Below are 21,535 nucleotides of genomic sequence, written 5' to 3' on the forward strand. Positions count from 1 at the left end.
TGGTCTGAGATGGCGAAGGCAAGTCTGGCACAAGAGGTAACGTTGAGTAAAATGCGCATCTTAGTGAATTTGCGAAGTAACGCTCTTTCAACAGAGCGAAACTTCGCCTGGTGTAAGAGTGCGAAGTAGCGCTAGAGCCTATCTCCTTTGCTAGCGAAGTTACGTCTGCACCCGTTAGTAGATCGGCGAAGTACCGAAATGACGTCACGCTGGCGAATTTTCACTTATGTTAGTCACTTTGTCCTTTAGTGAATTTGCCCCATAGGGAGAAAGCAGTCAAAGGGAACATGGTGCTTAAATTCGAAGGCTTATGGCACACAGTGCAGAAAAAAATTGGCATGCACTCCGGAAACCGCTCGTAGGAAATAAATGTTGGTTTATTTCAATGCGTTAAAATCATCAGTATGACGACGTGTTTCGTATCACAGATACGTAATCATATCAAAGCAGTTATCAGCAGCACACCGTAGATTTGAACAAATGTGAAATTTATTGTATCAAAACATTTCAAACAAGGCAACGTTTCGGGCCACCCGGGCCTTTTCTCAAGCCTTGATAAAGGGCCCGGGTGGCCCGAAACGTTGCCCTGTTTGAAATGTTTTGATACAATAAATTTCACATTTGTTCAAATCTACGGTGTGCTGCTGATAACTGCTTTGACTGGATTACTTGACCCTGAAACAGGCATGGGTCCTTCAGTACAGCACCTGGTACCGCAAAGGTATGTGTTCAAGGCTTTAAGCTCAGTTTCTAGATACGTAATCATAGGCATCAGGCCTATGATTACGTATCTGTGATAAGAAACGCATCAGGAGCTACCGGTTCAGGGCAATGCACCTGGACCACTCATTCAACTCGGTGAGTGCGGCATCTCCCTCATTTTATCCGTGATTGTTAACATTAAGTTATCCAGAAGCACAAGACCTGGGGTATATACACTCAGGTCATCGAAAAAACAGGGGGAGCGTGTTATTAAATTAAGTGAATATTTTCACCGCTTCACATAATTTGTAATTTATAATTGAAACATTGGAGCTGAGCGATATCATATCTTTTTGTATATGAGTCTTATGGCACACAGTGTTTCTCAGATGATGGAAAAATGGGGAACCAATTCTGATTATGGTGAGCAGAGCCAAAAAGCCCTTAGCTAGCAATTATATGTAAATCGATGCCTTCTGGAATCAGAAGGTATTCACTTGTCTCATGCCATACACACAGCACTGCCTAGATACCAACAATTAGAGTTTTGATTCTCCCATAAGGCATCATGGGCGGAGACATGCAAATCACTCCTTTGTGTCCCTTTGGCCAACTATGCATCCAGAACCGCTGGTTTATAGCTTAGATACAGCCTAATGGTTCATAGTTGGCCAAAGGGACACAAAGGAGTGATTTGCATGTCTCCGCCCATGATGCCTTATCGGAGAATCAAAACTGTAATTTTTGGTATCTAGGCAGTGCTGTGTGTATGGCATGAGACAAGTAAATACCTTCCGATTCTCGAAGGCATCACTTTGCATCAGATGGTGGAGAAACACCAAATAACACACTAAGCCATATATCATTAAGCTGGATGAAAACTGTCTGTCACACACCACTCCTTTACTGGTTACAGGTTGAACTTGAATTGATGGAAGGGGACAACATTACTTCGTTGTTTTGTTACAAAAGTCACGCAATTTCTCTCCCTGCCCCTAATAGAATTCGGTTTGGCCGGGAAGAAGGATTCTGCCGAATCCTGCTGAAAAAGGCCGAATCCTAGATTCGGTGTATCCCTACTAATTAGCAGAACACAGAACAAAAAAAGTCAGTCCCCTTCAAAAGAAAGAAGGACCATACTAGAACGTATCACAATCAGGGGCAACCTACATAAAAAGCTGCATTAACCAGAGGATGTTGTCCTACGCATAGTTTGGCCTCAATGGACAATATACCGGTAATCAAAAATTATTTATGTGAAGAAAAACATGGTATGTTCTAATATATTTATTATTGGTTATTAATGATGATAATGAATATATAATAATTTGCTAAAAAGAAAAATGGATAATGATTTGATGATCTTAGTGCTACAAAGAACTTTTTTTCAGTGCAGCTAGGCTTGAACCCCTGAAGTCTTTGCGAAATATTCGGCCAAATACCGAATCGAATCCTAATTTGCACATGCAAATTGGGGTGGGAAGGGGAAATTTTTTTTTACTTCCTTGTTTTGTGACAAAAAGTCATGCAATTCCCTCCCCACCCTTAATTTGCATATGCAAATTAGGATTCGGATTTGGTGGTTCACCTTTCAGTTAACTTTTAGTATGTTATAGAATGGGCAATTCTAAGCATGCTTTCAGTTTGTCTTCATTATTTATTAAATTATTTGCCCCTTTTCATCTGACTCTTTCCAGCTTTCAAATGGGGGTCACTGACCCCCAACAAATGCTCTGTAAAGCTACAAATATATAGTCATTGCTACTTTTTATTACTCATCTTTCTACTTGGGGCCTTTCCTATTCATGTTCCAGTCTCTTATTTAAATAGGTGCATAGTTGCTAGGGTAATTTGGACTCTAGCAACCTGGAGAGCTGTTGCATAAAAAAGCTAAATAACGGAGAAACACCGTATAATAAAAGATGAAAATCAAATGCAAATTGTCTCAGAATAAAACTCTCTACATCATTTTAAAAGTTAGCGCAAAGATGAACACAGCTATAAGGAGAAGGAAAGGTTAAAACTAAGTACGCTTTATTAGAAAGGTCACCAGTAAACCCCCAAAGTAACACTGATCGGAGTCAATAAAATGGAGTGTTCTATTGTAAATGGGTTAAGCACATACATTGCATTAGAGTGTGTGCAGTTTATTTTCTTACAGCAAATTTACAACATGAACTCATGAGCAGGCACGGCAGTATGGCTTCTTACACTACTATGCATGCACAGTCTCTTCTCACTCCTTTGTTAACCAATACGATTAAACCTATGAAAACCAAAGAGGGCAGCAAGCACAGTGCATTAGTGCCCAGACTGTCCTCCCTTGTTTGCACAGCAGTAAAGGGGTTGTTCACCATCCAACACTTTTTTTTAGTTCAGTTGGTTTCAAATTATTCAGAATTGCCACCAATAGTTATTGTTGCTGCAGTAAATCTTTTCATATAAAGGACTATCACAGTATACAAACGTATTAAATGAAAAGATCCAGCATGAGAGCATCTGTAAACATATCAAAAAACGCAAAGTCATAAATGTGTTACACCAGTCTAACGTTAAACAAGTGTTAAACCAGTATATACTTTTAACTTTGCTGTAGAAAGAGGTTCAATTTCTTTACAAGTAGGGGGAACATGTTTTCACAAGTAGATGCTTGCCAGCATATGGATTACTTACACTAAAAGGAATGTCTGGTAATACTGATGAACAGAGTGAAATGTTCTAACAGCACTCCCAGTGCATTATAGAAAAGAACACTTATGTAGAAAAAACAGCACTGAAATTTTATGTGAAAAAGGCACTTTTCTTAATCCCCTAACTGGACATACTTAGTGTGCTGATGCACCTTCAGTCATGGGTTGTTATCTGGAGTGCTGGCTACTCCATGCAATGTTATCTGCCTCTCATATCTGCAGACATGGTGGGACCATGTGCCCAGAAACCAATACTATCTGGGAAATGTGATGTTTTTATAAAAGAGAACACTGCCAAATGAACAAGTAACACCATTCAAAAGGGTGAAGTTGCTGCCGAGATGAGCATATCGCCGTTTGCAATGATTCCCTATCAGAAGATAAAACATGGTTTAAATAGTTTAAAAAGTTTTTTTGAATGAATAACGGAACATAAATATTGTAATTTTTTTGCCCAGTGGAAATCTAACAGAATATCAACATTCCAGTTTGTAAGAGATACATTTGCTTGCACATTCTGCCTTACCACTAGAGATCCATTTATTCTTTCTGTGACCCATTTTTTGCTTTTTTCATCCTCAGTTACTTTGGTCAAATTATTACTATCATCTTTCCGATTTCACCTAACAAAAGTTACTGGATCAGTTGAACAGATCAGGTCAGTTTTATTTAAATATTCTAAAAATCAGGATAAGGACATGACACAAGAATGGGTGATTAAGAAGGATGTGAGCAAATTCCTTTCTGACGGCAGAAAAGAATGGCAGGAGGGGAAGCAGAAGGCTTCAACTTTATTTGTTGATGCCATTTATGCTCATATGGACCTGCACCCAGGTGCAGCTATCTACTTACACACGAGTGCTGACTGTATGTTTGATTCTGTAAATATATTTATAGATTTAAAAAAAATGTTTTTGAAGCCGTACATATATAGATGAAGAATAAACTCACTTAGGATACACCGGCTCGTACAGATATTTGTCCTCTCCCACAGGTATGATGTCAAAAAACAAAATGTATCCATTGGCAGTCTGAAAATGAAAACAAAAAAACTTAAGTTTATGGGTAACAAGTCATATCGTACAAAAACAGAACCTTGTATAACAGTTAATGCTGAGCGCAAAGTTGTGCTTTTGTGGTTACATATAAGGCTGTGCAGTATATCATTCATTTATTCAACAAGATGAAGGTATGAGCTTTGTTTCATACATAAATGTTTTCACATCTATGTATGTATGTATGTATGTATGTATGTATGTATGTATGTATGTATAACTTTATTTGTATCTCTGTTAAAGAGCCTCAGCACCATCATCAATAATTTTTTCCTCCACAAGTTTTACATTTTCAATCTAAGATTCCAGAGGTATCTGTCTTTGTGCGTTTAATTTTTTCTCACTTTTCTGATGTACCAATCACTACTAGGGGTGCACTGAATACAGGATTCAGTTTTAAATTCAGCCTTTTTCCAACAGGTTTTGGCCAAAACAAATACCCAAGATCACATGACTTTTCACAGTTCCTTTAAATCTTCACTGTCCTAATATGCAGTTAGGAAAACAAAAGATCTGATTGGTTGTTACTGGCAACATCACCAGTGAGGTTTGTATCCAATGTTAATAAATGTGCCCCTTAATGGAAGAAAAAACCCCCAAATTGTTCCAGACACAAGAGCTTTGGTAGGATCTGGCCTGGCTTGCAGTCATCATTTCATGCTATTGAATAGATCTAAATGTCTGTTGAGCTCAGGGCTCTGTGCAAGAAAATCCATTACTTTCTCTGCAAACTCAGCAACCCAATTCTGTAAAGACCTAAATTTATACATGGGGCTTTCAGAATGCTGAAACAGGAAAGGGTCTTCCTTTAATTGTTGCTACAAAATAGGAAGTGAAAATAACAAAGCATATTATTACATCACTGAACACTAACTGGACAGAGGTTTTCATATCCCAAATCACAAAAAGCAGCCCCGAACCATAATTCTTTTCTAACCAAATACAATAGTTGACATTCAAGCGGGGAGTATTCTCCGGAGAACTGGAAAACACATAGACTGCCAGATGGAGGATGTTGAAATGTATGGTGGAGACCTTTACACTACTTAAGCCAATACTTAGGGGCAGTTTATTATGGGTCGATTAGCAAATTCAAATTTTTTAATTTTTGTATGTCAAAATTTACCCATCCCAATTTTAATGTGAGATTTATCACACCTCCACTATGGAAACATTTCTAATTCAAATATCCACCACCTAAAACTTGCTGAATTCATTTACAAGTCAATGGCAGAGGTCCATTGACCCATTTGAATACGTCAGTAGCCTTCCTGACATAGAGGTAGACAGGGGACAGTGAGTATCACTCGTGCTATAAGGTACCCCTACTGTAAGTGATAAGAATTTAAGTTACGAGGGCATCTGTGACCATATAAGGGCATAAGGCTGCAGGCTGAGTTAGACAGGGGAGTATCACTCATGTGCTATAAGGTACCCCAAGGGGTATAAAGTATAAGGGCGTAAATTGGATAAGAAAAAAAAAAAAACCATGAGAATAATTTGTGCATGCACATATCCCACTGAAGCCGCTCCTGCCCGAAGTGTAGTGATGTCATATGTTCAGCACATGCACAAACTCGTCTGAAGCGACTTCTGCCCAAACAGCGTTAGGAGTCACGCTGAAGAGGCTTACTGGAGAGTAGAGGGGATCGCAGACACCCTCTGTCCCTTGCGGTCCGCAAGATATACAATGTGGAATTCGGAAGATCTGAAAATATCTTTGAAAAGTTTCACATAATCAAAGTATATGGCATTTATGTTAATATTAACTTATTTAACACATCTAACAGTAGTTCTTTTTCAAGTGAACCACCCCTTTAAGATTCATGGGGCGCATGTGGCCTAGAAACCCATAGTTCATAGTTCTTTTCATCTCCATCAAATATCAGCCTGCTCCATCAGTTTCCTCCCTCCCTACCTACTGGGCCTGTAACCGGTTGCCATTCTGCTTAAGAGATGGGATAACCAGTTGCCTAATCTCCTGTGAGCCAGCGGCTTTCTTTTAGACAGAGGAGAAACTGCACACAGACACCATGCTTCGCTTGCTTCAAGAAGACAAAACTTTATTAACACTTCTGCATTAGCAGACAAAGATCGTGTTACATGACACTGTGCCAGTATCAGATTACCATGGGATCTGTATTCGAGCACACCCATTAATACATATCTTAACACTATCTCACAAGAACCAAACATGAAGTAACTTCAATGTCACTCGGTTTGCCCTGTCTACAAAAATGAACAAGGGACATTGTTTTTTGTTATTAAAACAAAAAGGAGAAAGTATGTTTAGCCCTACTCACTGAACTCAGGTAAAACTAGGGGGTGAACTGACCCTTTAATATTTCCAACAGATAAATAAAAAAGCCAAGTAAAAATATGGCATTAAGTTGCCTTCCACATGTACTGGATTATGAACTCATGAGCAAATTTCAAAGTGGATATAAATAAATAGTCTCGACTGCCTTTAAGAAATGAAAAGCCTTCTGTGACTATGAATTGCTAGTTCTGAAAGGGTTTCTTTTTCCTTGATCCTTTACTAAAAACAGGAAGCCAGTACTGGAAAGAAATATGAAACCTGACATTTCGTGGTTTCTTCAATTCAATTGCTTTAAGCATAAAAGGATCATGTATTTAGTTAATGAAACACACAGGAAGGCAAGCGTTGTACAAGGTGCCAGTAGCATCTTCCCAACAGAAGCATTACACAAAATCACATTTACTTAATCTCCTTGTTTTTCAGCATACTTAGTGCACCTATAATGGCACCTTGTTTGCTTTAAAGCACTATGCATCACATGAAAGAAAAGTGCTATATAAAAAGAATTGTCATTTCCCTTTGCCTTCATACAAATCCTGTAAAACATACTGTACAGCAGAATTTTCTATTACATGTTTATTTTGTATATGCAAGAGCAAATTTATATATGGATGAAAATATATGTGGGGAAATATATTATAATTAACACATATTAAGCCTAAGCATTACTGTACATTGTTCTGTTGATAGGCTGTGGGGATGGGGGCTGGACATGACTCCAACTTGTAGTGCAGAGTAAAAAAAGCTTATCAAAGCACACGGCTGCGGACACTTGGGAAAGTAAGAAAATTGCTTTCCACCAAATTTTAAATTAAAAAAAAAAAAATGTAATTTGTTCTCTTGAAAACCTGATTTCAGCTCAGGATTCTGGTTGAGAAGCACAATTAATGTGTTTACCCCATGATAGCATACCACAATTTTTAGGCAGTTCTAGCAGTTGCTGAGTTTTAACATCCATGAATTAAAGGGCCAATACAGTCAAAAAGTCAAAGTAATTTTTGTTTACAGTTTAAAGAGGATTAGAAGACAGACAGAAGATGGCGCCTTTGAACTCCGCTATACAACTCTGCAGATTTATAGCAGGTCAGGGGGGACTTCTAAATAGAATAGCTCTTGGGTGGAGGGCGCTAGGAGAGGGAGCAGTGTGGGGGGGGGGGTGAAGGAGAGGCTGAGGATGGGTAGGATTTATTTCTCCTTTAAGAGAAAAACAGGAGCTAACAAAGGCAAAAAAAGTAACACTGGTATGCACCTCTTCTGCCTGCCTTGCCCTAATTTAGGGTCTTCAAAAAACACAGGATGCACCTTTGCCGATCGCATTGCCCCATCTACTTCCCGCTTGTGACTGCAAATGCTCGGAGGGGAGGGGTCAGCTGCTATCTGCATCTTGTCTCGGGCACAACTTGTGTGTGGCCTGGTGCTGGCCATACTGGTGGCAAAGTCCTGCTATAGAGCTTATTATGTAAATAATACATTAGGTATTCAAATAAAAAAACTGTCCTGAAAACCCCAGCCCCCACAAAATGCTTATTAACGGATGCCAGATCTGTATTTGTTTCACTCTAATGTATGTAAACAAAGCTTATTACATTTGTATAAAATGGGTAATTGTGCAAAATCTTGCAAAATGTAAAGCAAGGCATAAGTTATTAAGGGTGACAATAGATGAAACTATGAAGTGAAACTGCTGATAAAATTATGAATACAACAGCTCTGCAGTACAGTCTTCGGCTGCAGAATGTTCTAGATGTCACTCATTTGCCACATCAATGCTTGTTGGTGCAGCCACCAGAATTGTTGAAACATCAGTTATGACACGGCTGGGTCCCTGCTCTAAAACTCGGCACTAAATAGGTTCAAACTAGAGCTTGTTGGATCAGATAAAACGACCACTAGTTACTCTTTTGCCCTACACGTTTGTGACCCCCAAATAGAAAAACAATATGTACTTACTGCAATGACAATCATGTTGCTGTCCGGTCTCCATTCTGCCTGTTTATAATCTCCAAACTGCGCTGTTGCTTTTGCCGACTCTTTGTAACTGGTTATTAATACGCTGGGCTAAAAAAAAAAAAAAAAAAGTATATATTTTTACATTACTACTTTAAACAGAAACATGAATTGATGATATTTCTCCAACATAAGAACATTTATGCGTAACCTACTCTATAACGGCTCAGAGATGGGTGTTTCATCCTGCATTCCTCTGCAGGAAAGCGTAGAGCAAAATGCCCATTTCTATGAGCCCTAATACAATGTACATGCAGCAGGATGTGTACAGCTGCAACAAATACACAGAAGAAAGTGCTATTTTAGCAATGAGCCAAGAACCTTGCCTCAGACAGCAATGTGAAAGAACACCCCATGTTAGAGCCATTTTTTAAACCAAAACTCAGCTCTTTTTAATGTACAATTGTTCTCTCTATACCAGCAACCATTTCCTCCCTCCCAGCTCCAGTGAAAGAAAGTGAGGGGGTGGCAGTGTGCTCCCGGTTGTATGTTAAGGGGTTCAGTCATGATTTTTATTGTATAGTTTTAATCATTAGTTACACTGTGTACATTGCACATAATGAATTCTACCATTTTAAAATGTTATTTTTGAACCAATAAATGTTTTTGTTTTTTTTGTTTAGGCAGCCATGGTTATGTGTTTGGACATTATGATGGAACTGCTTTTAGTAACAGTGGGACTTGGCTTTTTACTATTGAATGCTATTCTCATATCTACCAATGGAGCTATCATATTTTCATATTTACATTTTTTTTGAACTTCGCTAATACAGCAATGCATAAGCATATCAATTGAAGGAACATTTTGATCAAACATCCTAGAAAACTGAAGTTATACATTCCTAAAACTTTACAGATCAGCGGGGAGCTCTTTTTGGTTAGCTTCCCACTGTTGTGTTAATAGGTTGCTGGGGAAGAAAGGATATCCCTCCAAATTTCAGTTCAGCAGTAAAGAGTGACTGGAGTTTATCACAAGTCACATGACTGAGGGGACCTGGGAAACTGAAAAAAAATTCTAGGGCCATGTCAGAATTCAAAATTAAATATAAAAAAAAAAAGTTTGCTTGCTCTTTTGAAAAACAGATTTCAATGCAGGATTCTGCTAGAGGAAAGCTATTAACTGAAGCATTTTGTAAAAACATGCTTTCCCATGACAGAATCCCTTTAACTTGATACTGGAATATAAGTTAAGTATTGTATGGTTTTCGCCTGGCATATTGTATCTAAACAATATAGCATCAGACTGTGCCTGTGTTCCACAGTGGAGTTAGAGTTGGTTTCATAAATGCAATTTTTTTGGTGAACAAAATAAACGTATCTTGTGGTTTATCCCAGGATAGCTTTTTGCAATATTGCTTTTAGTATACATAGCAAGATGCATCCCCTCACTGAAGATGAAGATTTGCAAATAATTTTCAACAGGGACACATAAAATGGTATGTGTGTGGACAAACAGGCAAGAACAAACTATAATAATGTGTATAAGATAATGACATCTGAATGCAGAACACCGATTCAATGTTAATTCAAAGGGGCATTCTGGTGAACATACTTTTGCGTAAACTAAAAGGGATTGTTTTACAGTCAACTTGGATTTATGATATACAAGTTTAAGGTGGCCATACACAGGACAATAAAAGCCAGTGACTTGGTTCTTCCAGACCAAACCAGCAGCTTATTGGTCCACGTATTGGGGTCCACTGATGGGCCTGCCCGATATCTGTCTGAAAATAGGCCAGTTATCTATCAAGATGTTTGGTTTTTCCCATCCTACAACATTGCATCAGCTTATTCATGTGGCCCTCATTCAAGGATCGTGAAGGACCTTCTGTATGATCAATCTCTGCCCATGTAACAATCGGATCATCCTAATTTGGCTCAGTGTATGGGTGGCTAAATCAAGCCCAGATGCACTTGTTAAGGTGACTTAGCCACTGTATTGCCAGTTTAACTTTCTTACTGAAAAACTGAGAAGGCAAAAGTAACAGGTTCAACTAGATGGGCATAATTGCTTGTGCAGGCAATATTTTCTTTGTTTCTTCTCCAAAGTCTTATAGATGCTGGGAGAGTTAATGGAAGGGTAATATAATTTACATATGTATTGTCAATTGGCACAGAGCTGTAACAGTAAGAAATTGAAACCCCCCCCCTCCACCGAGAGATAGAGCAAGATGCCACTTCTTGTATCACTTTGCTCGAAGTGGAAAATGAACAGAATTAGATATGTGCAAGTACTCCTCAAATGTCCATGATAAAAAATAGGCAGCAGGCTGAAGTAATCAGTAAAGCTGGCCATAGACGCAAAGATCCATGGCTATATCGGGGGTAACTCGAACGTTCGGCCGTATGGTTGAACGATCGAATTACAATACGCCAAGGGGCTCCGACGGGTCAGTCGGGTAAAAATCAAACCTTCCCGATCGATATCGTGGCCAGATATCGATCAGGAAGACCGGTCGGAAGCCCCCATATACAGGCAGATAAGCTGTCAAATTGGTCTAAATGACCGATATCGGCAGCTTTATCTGCCCGTGTATGGCCACCTTAAGCCCTAAAATTAGACACTCAACCTAATACCTCACTACTTTTAATTGCAAAATTCAGCTTTATCTTAAATTATATTTGGAATAATGAAGGAAAGTGGTGACAATTACAATATATATGGGATCAAATATCAAGATTTAATTTCCTGATCATTTTCTTCAATTAGTGAATTATGTTTTAAGATTACTTCTCTTCAATCATGCCATGCATTGTGTTGCTAGGAAACCCACGGTACAGCATAGATCAGCACTACAGTACTTGCCGACCCCTTTGATTTCATGGCAAATTATAATGAACGAGGTATGGGAACCATACATTTTGCAAATCATCAAAACACACACATTACTAATAGGAGATAATTAAAGATAACTTGTATATAACCAGTTGACTTAATGCCTATATCGAGGTTGCCGGAGATCTTACATCAGTAACATCTAAGCTCTTCCCATACAATTCTATTTTTTTCCTAGATTTTGTTGTAATTTGGTGCATTATTATTAATATTAAAATGTATTTATAAAATTCCAACATATTCAGCAGCACTGTAGCAATATGGGTGTACAGGGCCGCCATCAGGGGGGACAAGTGTCCTGGGCCCGGCAGTGCTGTAGTTTAGAAATAGCCGGGCCCCCCATGCCAGCACCGAAGATCTGTGGCCATCCGAACATGCGGAAGTGCCAAAAAGCCAAACTCCCGAAGTGGCGAAAAGACCCGAAGCCACGAAAATAACCGAAGCCAAAGTCCCGAAGCACCGAAAAGACCCAAAGTCACGAAAATAGCCAAAGTGGCGAAAAGACCCGAAGTCACGAAAGGAGGCGAAGTTGAAGTCCTGAAGCCACGAGTTCAATTCTACTGAACACCAATTTGTTTTTTTTTAATCCCCTGGCAACCAATGTATTATTTTAATATTCTATAGGCCCCTGCCACCAATGTTTTTTTAAAAAAAATATTTTTGTATATTCTTGTAAGGGTGGCCCTGGCATCAATGCTTTTTTAAAAAAAACTTTTATGGGCGGCCCTGGCACCAATGTTTTCTTTTCAAAACTTATAAGGGGGCACCTGATCATCAATAGCTTTTTATAACTTGTGTGTGGGGGGTTACTTTTTTAGCGCTGATGTCTGTATGGTCTTTTAACTGTGATGTGGAATGGGTGGGGTCTGGGGCGGGGCTTGGGCGCCAGGGTGCCCCGAAAATGTTGTTGTACAGGGCCCGGTGATTTCTAAAAGCGGCCCTGTGGGTGTATATACCGAACGGAATACAATAAAAAAAAAACTATACAAGAGGTATTGAAGGAAGATGCAACGATATACCATGAGATTTAAGATAAAAAAAATCCCAGCATCTTTATTATGTACATTTAAAGGAGAACTAAAACTTCACTAAAGAAGTAGCTAGAAATGTTGTACATTATGTTTTGGGTTTCTGTACCAGCTTAAGGCAACCTGGAACAATTGGTCAGCACAAGGCAAGCACAGTCCTTTAGCAGTAAAGATCTGTGTCTCCAAAGATGCCCCAGTAGCCTCTCATCTTCTTTTCTGCTGATTCACTGCACATGCTCTGTGTTGCTGTCACTTACTGAGCTTAGGGACACACTCACAATATACAGGACAAATAGAATATAAATGTCACACTATAAGGCTGATTAGTAATTCATACAGATAATTATTACATGGCAGCACAAAAACCAGTGCAACTAGCATCAGAAATTAATAATCAACCCTGTAGCATCAGCTTATATTACAGGCCAACCTCATTTTCTGCTTGCTAATTTGTGACAACCTCTTAGCTTAGCTTCTCAACAGCTGCTCAGAGCCCACTGAGCATGTGAGTGTCACAGACACTTTCCAAGATGGTGACCCCCTGTGACAAGTTTGAAGTCCTGGATCATTGCTGCTATTGACAAGCTGAAACTTTAAGCTGATGCAATAAGTTCAGTATATAAAATTGCATTTTTAGCCATATAAATTTTTAGGGTTCAGTTCTCCTTTAATAACATTGCTTATTACAAAGATGGACAGGGAAATGCGCAGAGTCTCTGTGTAAAGTGCAGCGTTTATAAAAAGACATAATAAAGATGCTGACATTTTTATCTTAAATCCCACAGTGCACTGTTGTTTCTTTCTATATTTATAGATCAGACCAGATCTGGAAGTGATTTCTACAAGTGCACGTGACATTACTCAGTGACCGGTAAGTGCTTCTAAAGAGTTTAAAGAAGTTTTAAGAGATTTAATTTTCTAAAGAAGGCCCTGCAAAAAAGAGCTTATTATGCCTTAAGGCTAAATTTTAAAAAAAAAATGTGTAATATTAAAAAGCTGGATAGTTAACATCAACCCACTTTTATACATTACAGAGAGGATGATCTCTTTAAAGGGCAGATGGCATTCCCATATTTTGGAGCTTTCTGGACACCAATTTTGCAGCTAATTTATGCCATGCTTGTATATTTCAACTGTAGGTTTATTACTAAGGATGCACTAAATCCAAAATTAGATTTGGGACTTTTATGAATTCCAGTCCTATTTGCAGGATTCAGCACTCTGTGCTCTACTGGTCCAAATCTAGCCTTAATTTCGTTTTAAGTGCCGGATAACTAAAGGTGACAAATGTTATTAAATTATGCAATTTTTGGGGAATTTTGTTCCAACTTTTATATGGTTAATATTTGGTTTCGTATTTGGTCAAACTTTCTCTGAGGATTTGGTATTCAGGTGATTGAAAAATTCTGAATCCAGGGCATCATTAAGTACTACTTGCGAAATAATAACCCAAATAATAACATAATAATATTAAGAGAAACTTTCAATTAGCATTAATTTTGGTTTGTAACAAAATAGACATGCACTTATGAGTTGCATAACAACGTATAACAACCCAAACACAGCAACTAATCACAAGAAATAGCTGCCCAGTCTCGCATGCTAAACAAATTCCTTTTTAACAATCGTTAATCTACATAATTAGAAACACAGCAGGTATTAAGAACAAGTGCTGCTAAATGGTAAAAAAAAATCCAGTTGGTGCTAAATTGCAAAGTTTAACACCTAAAGCTGCTGAGAGATAATGGGAATTCTAACAGTAGGACAGTCATTTTTTTACTCACTTCTGTCCAACTGGAGGCCTGGTGGACACATGCAGTCCCATTGGATTTTGTTTTTATAGTACACAGCACATTCCTGTGATTTATTTTCTATGGCTAATTATTTCAGTTGAATTTGGCCTTCTAATATTATGCAGGTACTCATCCCTCCAAATGTAAAAAGTTGGAGATTGCGTTCATTACTGGTAAACTAATTCTAAATTCACTTCAGGCCAAATACTTTGTGTAATCCTTATGAGACTGTTCTTCCCACATACAGATCTACTTTTCAACAACTTCTGCAATGACTTGTAAAATAAATCCATTGGGTTGTCACAAGATACATATTTGCTTTCAAAGAAATCTAACATCAGTTGTAGTCATGTCTATCCAACTTGGAAGTTAGCCAAACCATAACTGCAAAGACAGCAAGAAGAGCAAACCTGAATCATACACACACTGTACCTCAGATGTAAACGGACTGTAAATTAAAGCATTTGATGTAAATAAAGGACTCTATTAACTTAATAGCTATATGAGCATTTGGCTTTATAAATGAACATTCTCCAAGATATTGTACATTATATTGGGTATATTTCGGCATCCATATTTTATATTAGATGGAGCTTTGTTCATCCTCTAGCAAACACTTTACACTAGTATGTATCAGTATAAACATAAACCAATCTGAGAAATTATGCTTCCATTACCATGATGCGATTTTCATTATCCACTGGCTTCACAAAGTTTGCACGCCAATAAATTAAAAATCGAATTTTATGGATATTGAAATTTGGCTCACAATGTTTGGGTATATGACATTCACAAAAGATAACAGAACAGCTCACTAGAAGTTATAAGTTAGTTTTATTTCTTTAGTTTAGCTTCCCAATAAAGTGATACGGACATGTTTTAGTTTTTCAGAGGAATGTGTCAGTCTCACTCAACAGATAGCCCCTACATCTCTCTGTTTTTAATCTGTTCTTTTTTTCTTCTAATAGCTTCAAGTGCCTACCTGTATTAGTCACCAACACTCCTCAGCCTGCTGCACTATTAGACATGCAGTAACCAAGCTCCACAATCAATGAATTGGTTATCTACACTGAAGAAGAAACAGCACGGTTCCACTTCTTTAAGCAAATGGTCCAAAATAAGTATATATATTGATAAGCGACATAACTATTATATTTCCCCCATCGGCATTATACATGCCTAGATGGTAAGGCATGATGCACGGTCAACACTGGACAAGCAAATCTGAGCATGGACTATTAATGTTGTATAGCCTCTGTAAGGTGCTGCAGAATATATTACTGTTATATAAAAGAAAAATTATTAAATAAATGACCGAATGCTATACACCAGAGAGATAATGGGACATGGGGGGAAGGGGGGGTTAACATTCCAAGATTGAAATCCAAAAGGTAATTCACATCCCTTGGCAACAAAAGTGGGCTTTACATATTAATAAAATGTTTCAAATAAGATGCAAGGATGTGAATCATCAGTTTAGTTAGTGCATTAAAATACTGTTCAGTATGGTAGGAAAATTAGTGTTTGCACTTTACGTATAAATACATTTCGCAAATGTGCAGCGGTCAGCAAGTTGTCTCCAACTTTAACTGGGATACTGTAAATCAATGTATTTGAAATCCTATACAGGTACTTTACAAATAAATGATGATCTACATAAAACAACCAATAATATTAAATTATTTCAGTTATATTTGTGCAACCTTGTCCAGTTTTTCCCAAATTCCAGATCATTACTACAGTATATGTTACCAGTGGCTTCACTAAAAGATCTCTTGACAATACTTACTCTGCTGTACCAAATACTGAGTTGTGTCCGGGACAACACTGAGAAAAATATTCTCTGAGAGTCTGGCTGAATATGGAATGGCTTCTCCACAGTTTGTAGAGGACATAGCAGCCTTTTTGGCCACCCACTCAGAAAATACATGGTGCCTGGCTTTACCAATGAAATGGGTCAGTCTTGAGTTCCTGCACATGGGCTAAAGCAAAGCTTGGGGTATCCCCATGTCCCTTAAAAGCAACATTCTTCACTAGGCCAGTTTTAGCTTTAGCTCCTTGCTCTGGCTTGTTCAGCACTTAGTGTTATCATAGAGACTTCAGGTGTGTAGATACAAGTGCAGAACTGCAAACTGTTCCCCTAATTGTATCAATTTAGACATGAAGAGTAGCGGGAAGCAACCAGTAACATCCAGGGAAATCATGCAGGTAAGATCTAAATAAACTTCCAGTCTGCTTTCCTCATACAGCGTCCCCCATAGGGTGAGAGGGCCGGGTTCCCATATAGGAGACCCAGACATTAGCCCAGGGCCGGCATAGTGTTAGAGACAGGCCCAGAATCTGACAAAATGTCCCAAATAAATACAGCGACGGAATCAATCACTTCTTCCAGTACATTCCAGTGCGCAGAGCTTGGGTTCAGGCAGCTAAGTTCCGCTGTCTCAGTACCTATGCGACCTGTCCTACCAGCTGCGGCGTCCTGCCTTCCAGGACCATCTACGTAGCGGCGTGCGTCTGACGCTATTAGGGGCGGGGCGCCCTGGCTAGTGCTGCAAAGAAGCAGGCTGATTGGAATGGTGACGCAAGCACGCTCTTTACGCACGACTTGTTGATGTGTGGGAGAATGGGTCCGAAAGTTGAAATTAAAGGCACGGACGCCCCCAGCTGTTGGGGAGAAGAAATGCACACGCACTGATTTCCTTTCTTATCCAAAGTTATACCCTGCAAAGATTTCCTTTCTTATCCAAAGTTATACATTGTCCAACTGGTTCACTTTTCTAAAATAGTGATAAAGGCTAGTGTGTAAGTGGAGGTGTGTAAATAGCACTATTTGTTGTAGTCCTCAACGGGAGCCTGATTCATTATCTCAGTCACTCTGCATTCCATTTGCAGACACTAACAATCAGTGCCGGGCCAAGTCTGTCAGTTGCGTTGCCCCAGACAACCCGGCTGGCCGTAGGTAACTTCGCAACCGAGAACGCGCGTGCGCAATTGTGCGTAACCGTGCGTAACTGAGGACGCGCGTGCGCCATTGTGCGTAACCGTGCGCAATTGTGCGTAACCATGCGTAACCGAGGACGCGCGTGCGCCATTGTGCGTAACCATGCGCAATTGTGCGTAACCGAGGACGCGCGTGCGCAATTGTGCGTAACCGAGGACGCCAGTGCGCAATTGTGCGTAACCGTGCGCAACCGAGGACGCGCGTGCGCCATTATGCGTAACCGTGCGCAATTGTGCGTAACCGAGGACGCGCGTGCGTGGTCGTGTGCAAAGCACTTGGACTTCACACAGCACAGCCACTTTTCCAAATTGTAACACTTGCCGGACTAGGGGTAGGCTGCAAATAAGGCGCCCCTAGCTTTGCGCCCTTGGCACGTGCCTCTTTTGCCTGCCCCTAGTTCTGGCCATGCTACCAATGCAAAAAGGTTGATCCTGTGACTAGTACTGGTAACAAACATTGGGGTTTGCTTGTTGCTGGTAACAAACATTTCTGGAAAAAAATACAGGCCTTCTTATAGATTTAACTTTTTTCCCTATTATTAACATTGGGATAAACCATCATTTTTACAGGTTGCAAATTTACTGGTAACCATAAGAATAATGACCCACCTTCTATCTTCATTTTGAAAAACAGACCATTAAACACAGTTACACAGCGCTCCCAAATACTGAATACAGCTGCCCAGGCCACTATCATGTGATAGGGCAAAAACTTTGGTGAAACAACTGTGGGAAAGAAAGAAGAACGTGACCTCTGACTCAACAGTAGAAGAATGAGGGAAAACTGTCAGACTTAGCAGGGTTGGACTGGGGGGCCAGGGCCCTCCGCGACTAATGTCCAGGGCCCCCTCCGACCCCCGTCCCCCTATGACGCGCCAAACATGAATGGATGAAGGCGGGGCAGCGCTCCTAAATCAACAGATGCTGCGCGCCGGGCCAGTCCGACACTGAGACTTAGTCAGATGGAGACAGCTCTGGACTGGGATTGAAATAGGCCCTGGCATTTCAAGTGCAGAAATGCCCAAGCATCCCCTAACCAACCCACTAAATAGTGATTGTTAATGGCATCTTACAGTAGCAACTTTGGCATTTGCTAGATTGTCAGTCCAGGACTGGATGGAAAAGGACAAGACTCCTAATGAAATAGTATACCTGGAAATCTACAATAAAGTTATGGTGAAGCACCGAAATACTGTGTGCCTAAAAGCATTGAGTGGAAATGTCCAACAGACCGCAGCACACTGACACGTTGTTTCTTGTGAAAAAATCTTTTGTGATTTATTGGCTCAGTAGACAAAAATTGCAACGTTTCCAGTCTCACAGGACCCTTTATCAAGCATGTAGTTACAATCATTACTCTGTGTTAAATAGTGAATAGGGAGGGCGGGGAAAGGTCAGGGGGAGTGGTGGGCGGGAACATCCATTACAACAAATCACATTTTTGATACATATAGTGTGTGACAATCAGAATATCTTTAAATATAGTGTATAGTGCCCATCTTCATGAGTATCATAAATAAGTGCATCAAATACATAAAGTATCATATAAAATATATATATTATATTATTTGTGCTAATAAAAATTTTTTCACTGATTAAAACCATTAAAAGAATTTTTTATTGTTTATCTTTTTTAAAAAAAATGTTTTTACTTTAGAAAAATATGTTTATATAAACAAAGTTTTTTCGAGAGAAATATTTTTTGTTTACTCATTTTGCTCGAATACCAGCAATTGATCCCTGGTTAAACATGATCCTATGTGTACAGTTTGTTTTCATCATTTTAACAATTGGACAATCTGAGATGCCCATATTACCTTTCTTGCAACTTTCTATTCCATGATTCCTTTTGCAGAAGGTAATGATGGCACTCAGAGTTATCCGATTCCCAAACCATTATTTTTACCCTTTAGAAAAAAGAGGGAGAAAAAAGATCATTAGTTTTCAAGGAGCAATAAATGTAAACTCCAATAGTCTACTACCTACTGATTAATAAATAAAGCAGGAGTGTAATCTCTGTTCAATCCTCTAGGCCATACCGTGTCAAGTCTGTGAATCCACTGCATCTCCAGTTTGTGAAGCAACATCTGTCTGTCCCCCCCTCTTCTAGGTGGTTCCACTGAGTCAATTATTTGAAATCTAAGTTGGCTGGCTGAATGTTTTGCTTCCACAAAATGTGCAGGTACAGGTAATGTCGTTAACCCCTTACGGATAGTGGATTTATGTTTCGAAATTCTGTCCTTAATTTTTTGGGTCGTTTCACCCACATACAAGAGTCCACAGGGACATTTCAATAGATAAATGACATAAGCGGACTCACAGGTGTAATATTGCTTAATGGCGTATTTCTTGCCCGAGTGTGGGTGAAGAAATGTATCCCCTTTAATGACTGAGTTACACTGTGTGCAACTCAGACACGGGAATGTTCCAAATTTTGGTTTCTGTAAAAAGCGAGTATTGGATAGTTTATTGCTACCCACATCTGCTCTTATTAGTCTATCCTTAAAGTTTTTTGCTCTTTTATACGCTAACATTGGTGGTGACTGAAAACCAGGTACATCTGGTAGGCACGATTGTAATATATGCCAATGTTTGCGTATAATCTGCCCTACATGTTTGCTCGCCGTGCTGAAACTACTCACAAAGGCCAGCCTATCCGTTTGTTTTTCTTTTGTTTCTCCTTTTAATAGTGTTTCTCTGCTTTTATGTTTCACTTTGTCTAGACTGGTATTTAAAACCTTCTTGCCGTATCCTCTTTTTGTAAATCTATTTGTCATATCTCTCAACTGTACCTCACATTCTACGGGGTCACTGGTGATACGTTTTACCCTCACAAATTGTGACAGTGGAAGTGAACATTTTAATGGTTCTGGGTGAAAGCTAGCAAAATGTAAAAGGTTGTTTTTATCTGTGGATTTCCTGTAAAGGCTAGTTTTCAGTTTAACACCTTCCCTTGTGATTAACACATCCAAAAAGCTTAGAGAAAATTTATCTGAGATTACAGTAAATTTTAGAGTATCCTCCATCTGATTGAGAAATTGATGAAACAAATCTAGGCTTTCACTGGAGCCTTGCCAAATCAATAGCAAGTCATCGATATATCTTAGATACAGACGACAATGTGACTTAAAGAGGTGATTGCTATAGACAAGGGTATCTTCCAAAAAGGCCATGTAGAGATTCGCATATGTGGGGGCCACATTACTGCCCATAAAAGCATTGAGTGGAGCATATTAGAAAGAGCACAGCTGGCTTATTCCTGCTCTACAAAGATTGGCCACTAGCTGATGAACTGTTTGATTGATTGTGCTTTCCACACATTTAATTTGTAAAGATACTGACAACATTATTATTTTGGTGGCTGCACTGGCTGAGCAGTGAGCGTTGTTGGTATAGCCAAGATTTGAGGGGAATCATTTTACTGTGGTATAGCTAAATATACATATTTTATGATTAAAGACAGTTACATGCATGTAATTATAACATTTAGGCAGAGAGAAAATTCTAGGCTTATTACTAATCACGTCAAGTATAATTTTATTGTGCCTGCAATATAACCTCAGTGAACCAACCCTAGTGGTTGCTAGAGCTCTACATAAATGCCGATCCATGCATAGGATCATTATTACCTACAATTTTTATGCTTGTGGAGATGAAAGATATAAATTTAAGTAAACAAAGTTATTTATACTTCTCACTAATTCTCTGCAAAAGAATGTTAAATAAAAGGGTGGTTAAAGGAGTTTTTCACCTTCGAAACACTTTTTCAGTTGAGTTGTTTTCAGATTGTTCCCCAGAAATAGTCATTTTTTCAATTACTTTCCATTATTTATTCTTTACCATTCTTCCAAATTCTAGTTTCAATTCTAATGTCACTGTCTCTGGTGTTTCAGTCTGGCAGCTCAGTAATTCCGGCGCAGACTTTGAACTGTTACAATTTTGCAACATTTAGTTGCTACATTTCTCAGCAACATCTCTGGAGTATTAGCAACTATTGTACCAATTCTAACAGCTGCCTTTAATAAAACCCAGGGACTCTGTTCAGCAGGGATAAAGATAAGAAATGTATCAACTAAATGTATCAATTTAGAACAGTTAATAAGT

At 39.0% G+C, this 21,535-nt stretch overlaps 1 protein-coding gene across 3 annotated transcripts in view; it reads right to left on the reverse strand.

Moving 5' to 3' along the window:
* The window catches only part of ric1.S (RIC1 homolog, RAB6A GEF complex partner 1 S homeolog), a 70,119-nt gene that overhangs the window by 43,420 nt on the left and 5,164 nt on the right, over window positions 1-21,535 (reverse strand). The window contains exons 1-3 of one of the 3 annotated variants that reach the window (XM_018243821.2): window positions 16,221-17,338; window positions 8,718-8,825; window positions 4,344-4,423 (exon numbers count right to left, since the gene is read on the reverse strand). In XM_018243821.2, the coding sequence (XP_018099310.1) occupies window positions 4,344-4,423; window positions 8,718-8,825; window positions 16,221-16,361 (329 nt within the window). In that variant the 5' untranslated portion in view covers window positions 16,362-17,338. Of the gene's footprint in view, window positions 1-4,343; window positions 4,424-8,717; window positions 8,826-16,220; window positions 17,339-21,535 lie in introns of those variants that run through there. The other 2 variants (XM_018243822.2, XM_041580123.1) reach the window with 2 other exon arrangements.

This window comes from Xenopus laevis, chromosome 1S (assembly GCF_017654675.1).
Source record: "Xenopus laevis strain J_2021 chromosome 1S, Xenopus_laevis_v10.1, whole genome shotgun sequence".
Taxonomy (NCBI): Eukaryota; Metazoa; Chordata; class Amphibia; order Anura; family Pipidae; genus Xenopus; species Xenopus laevis.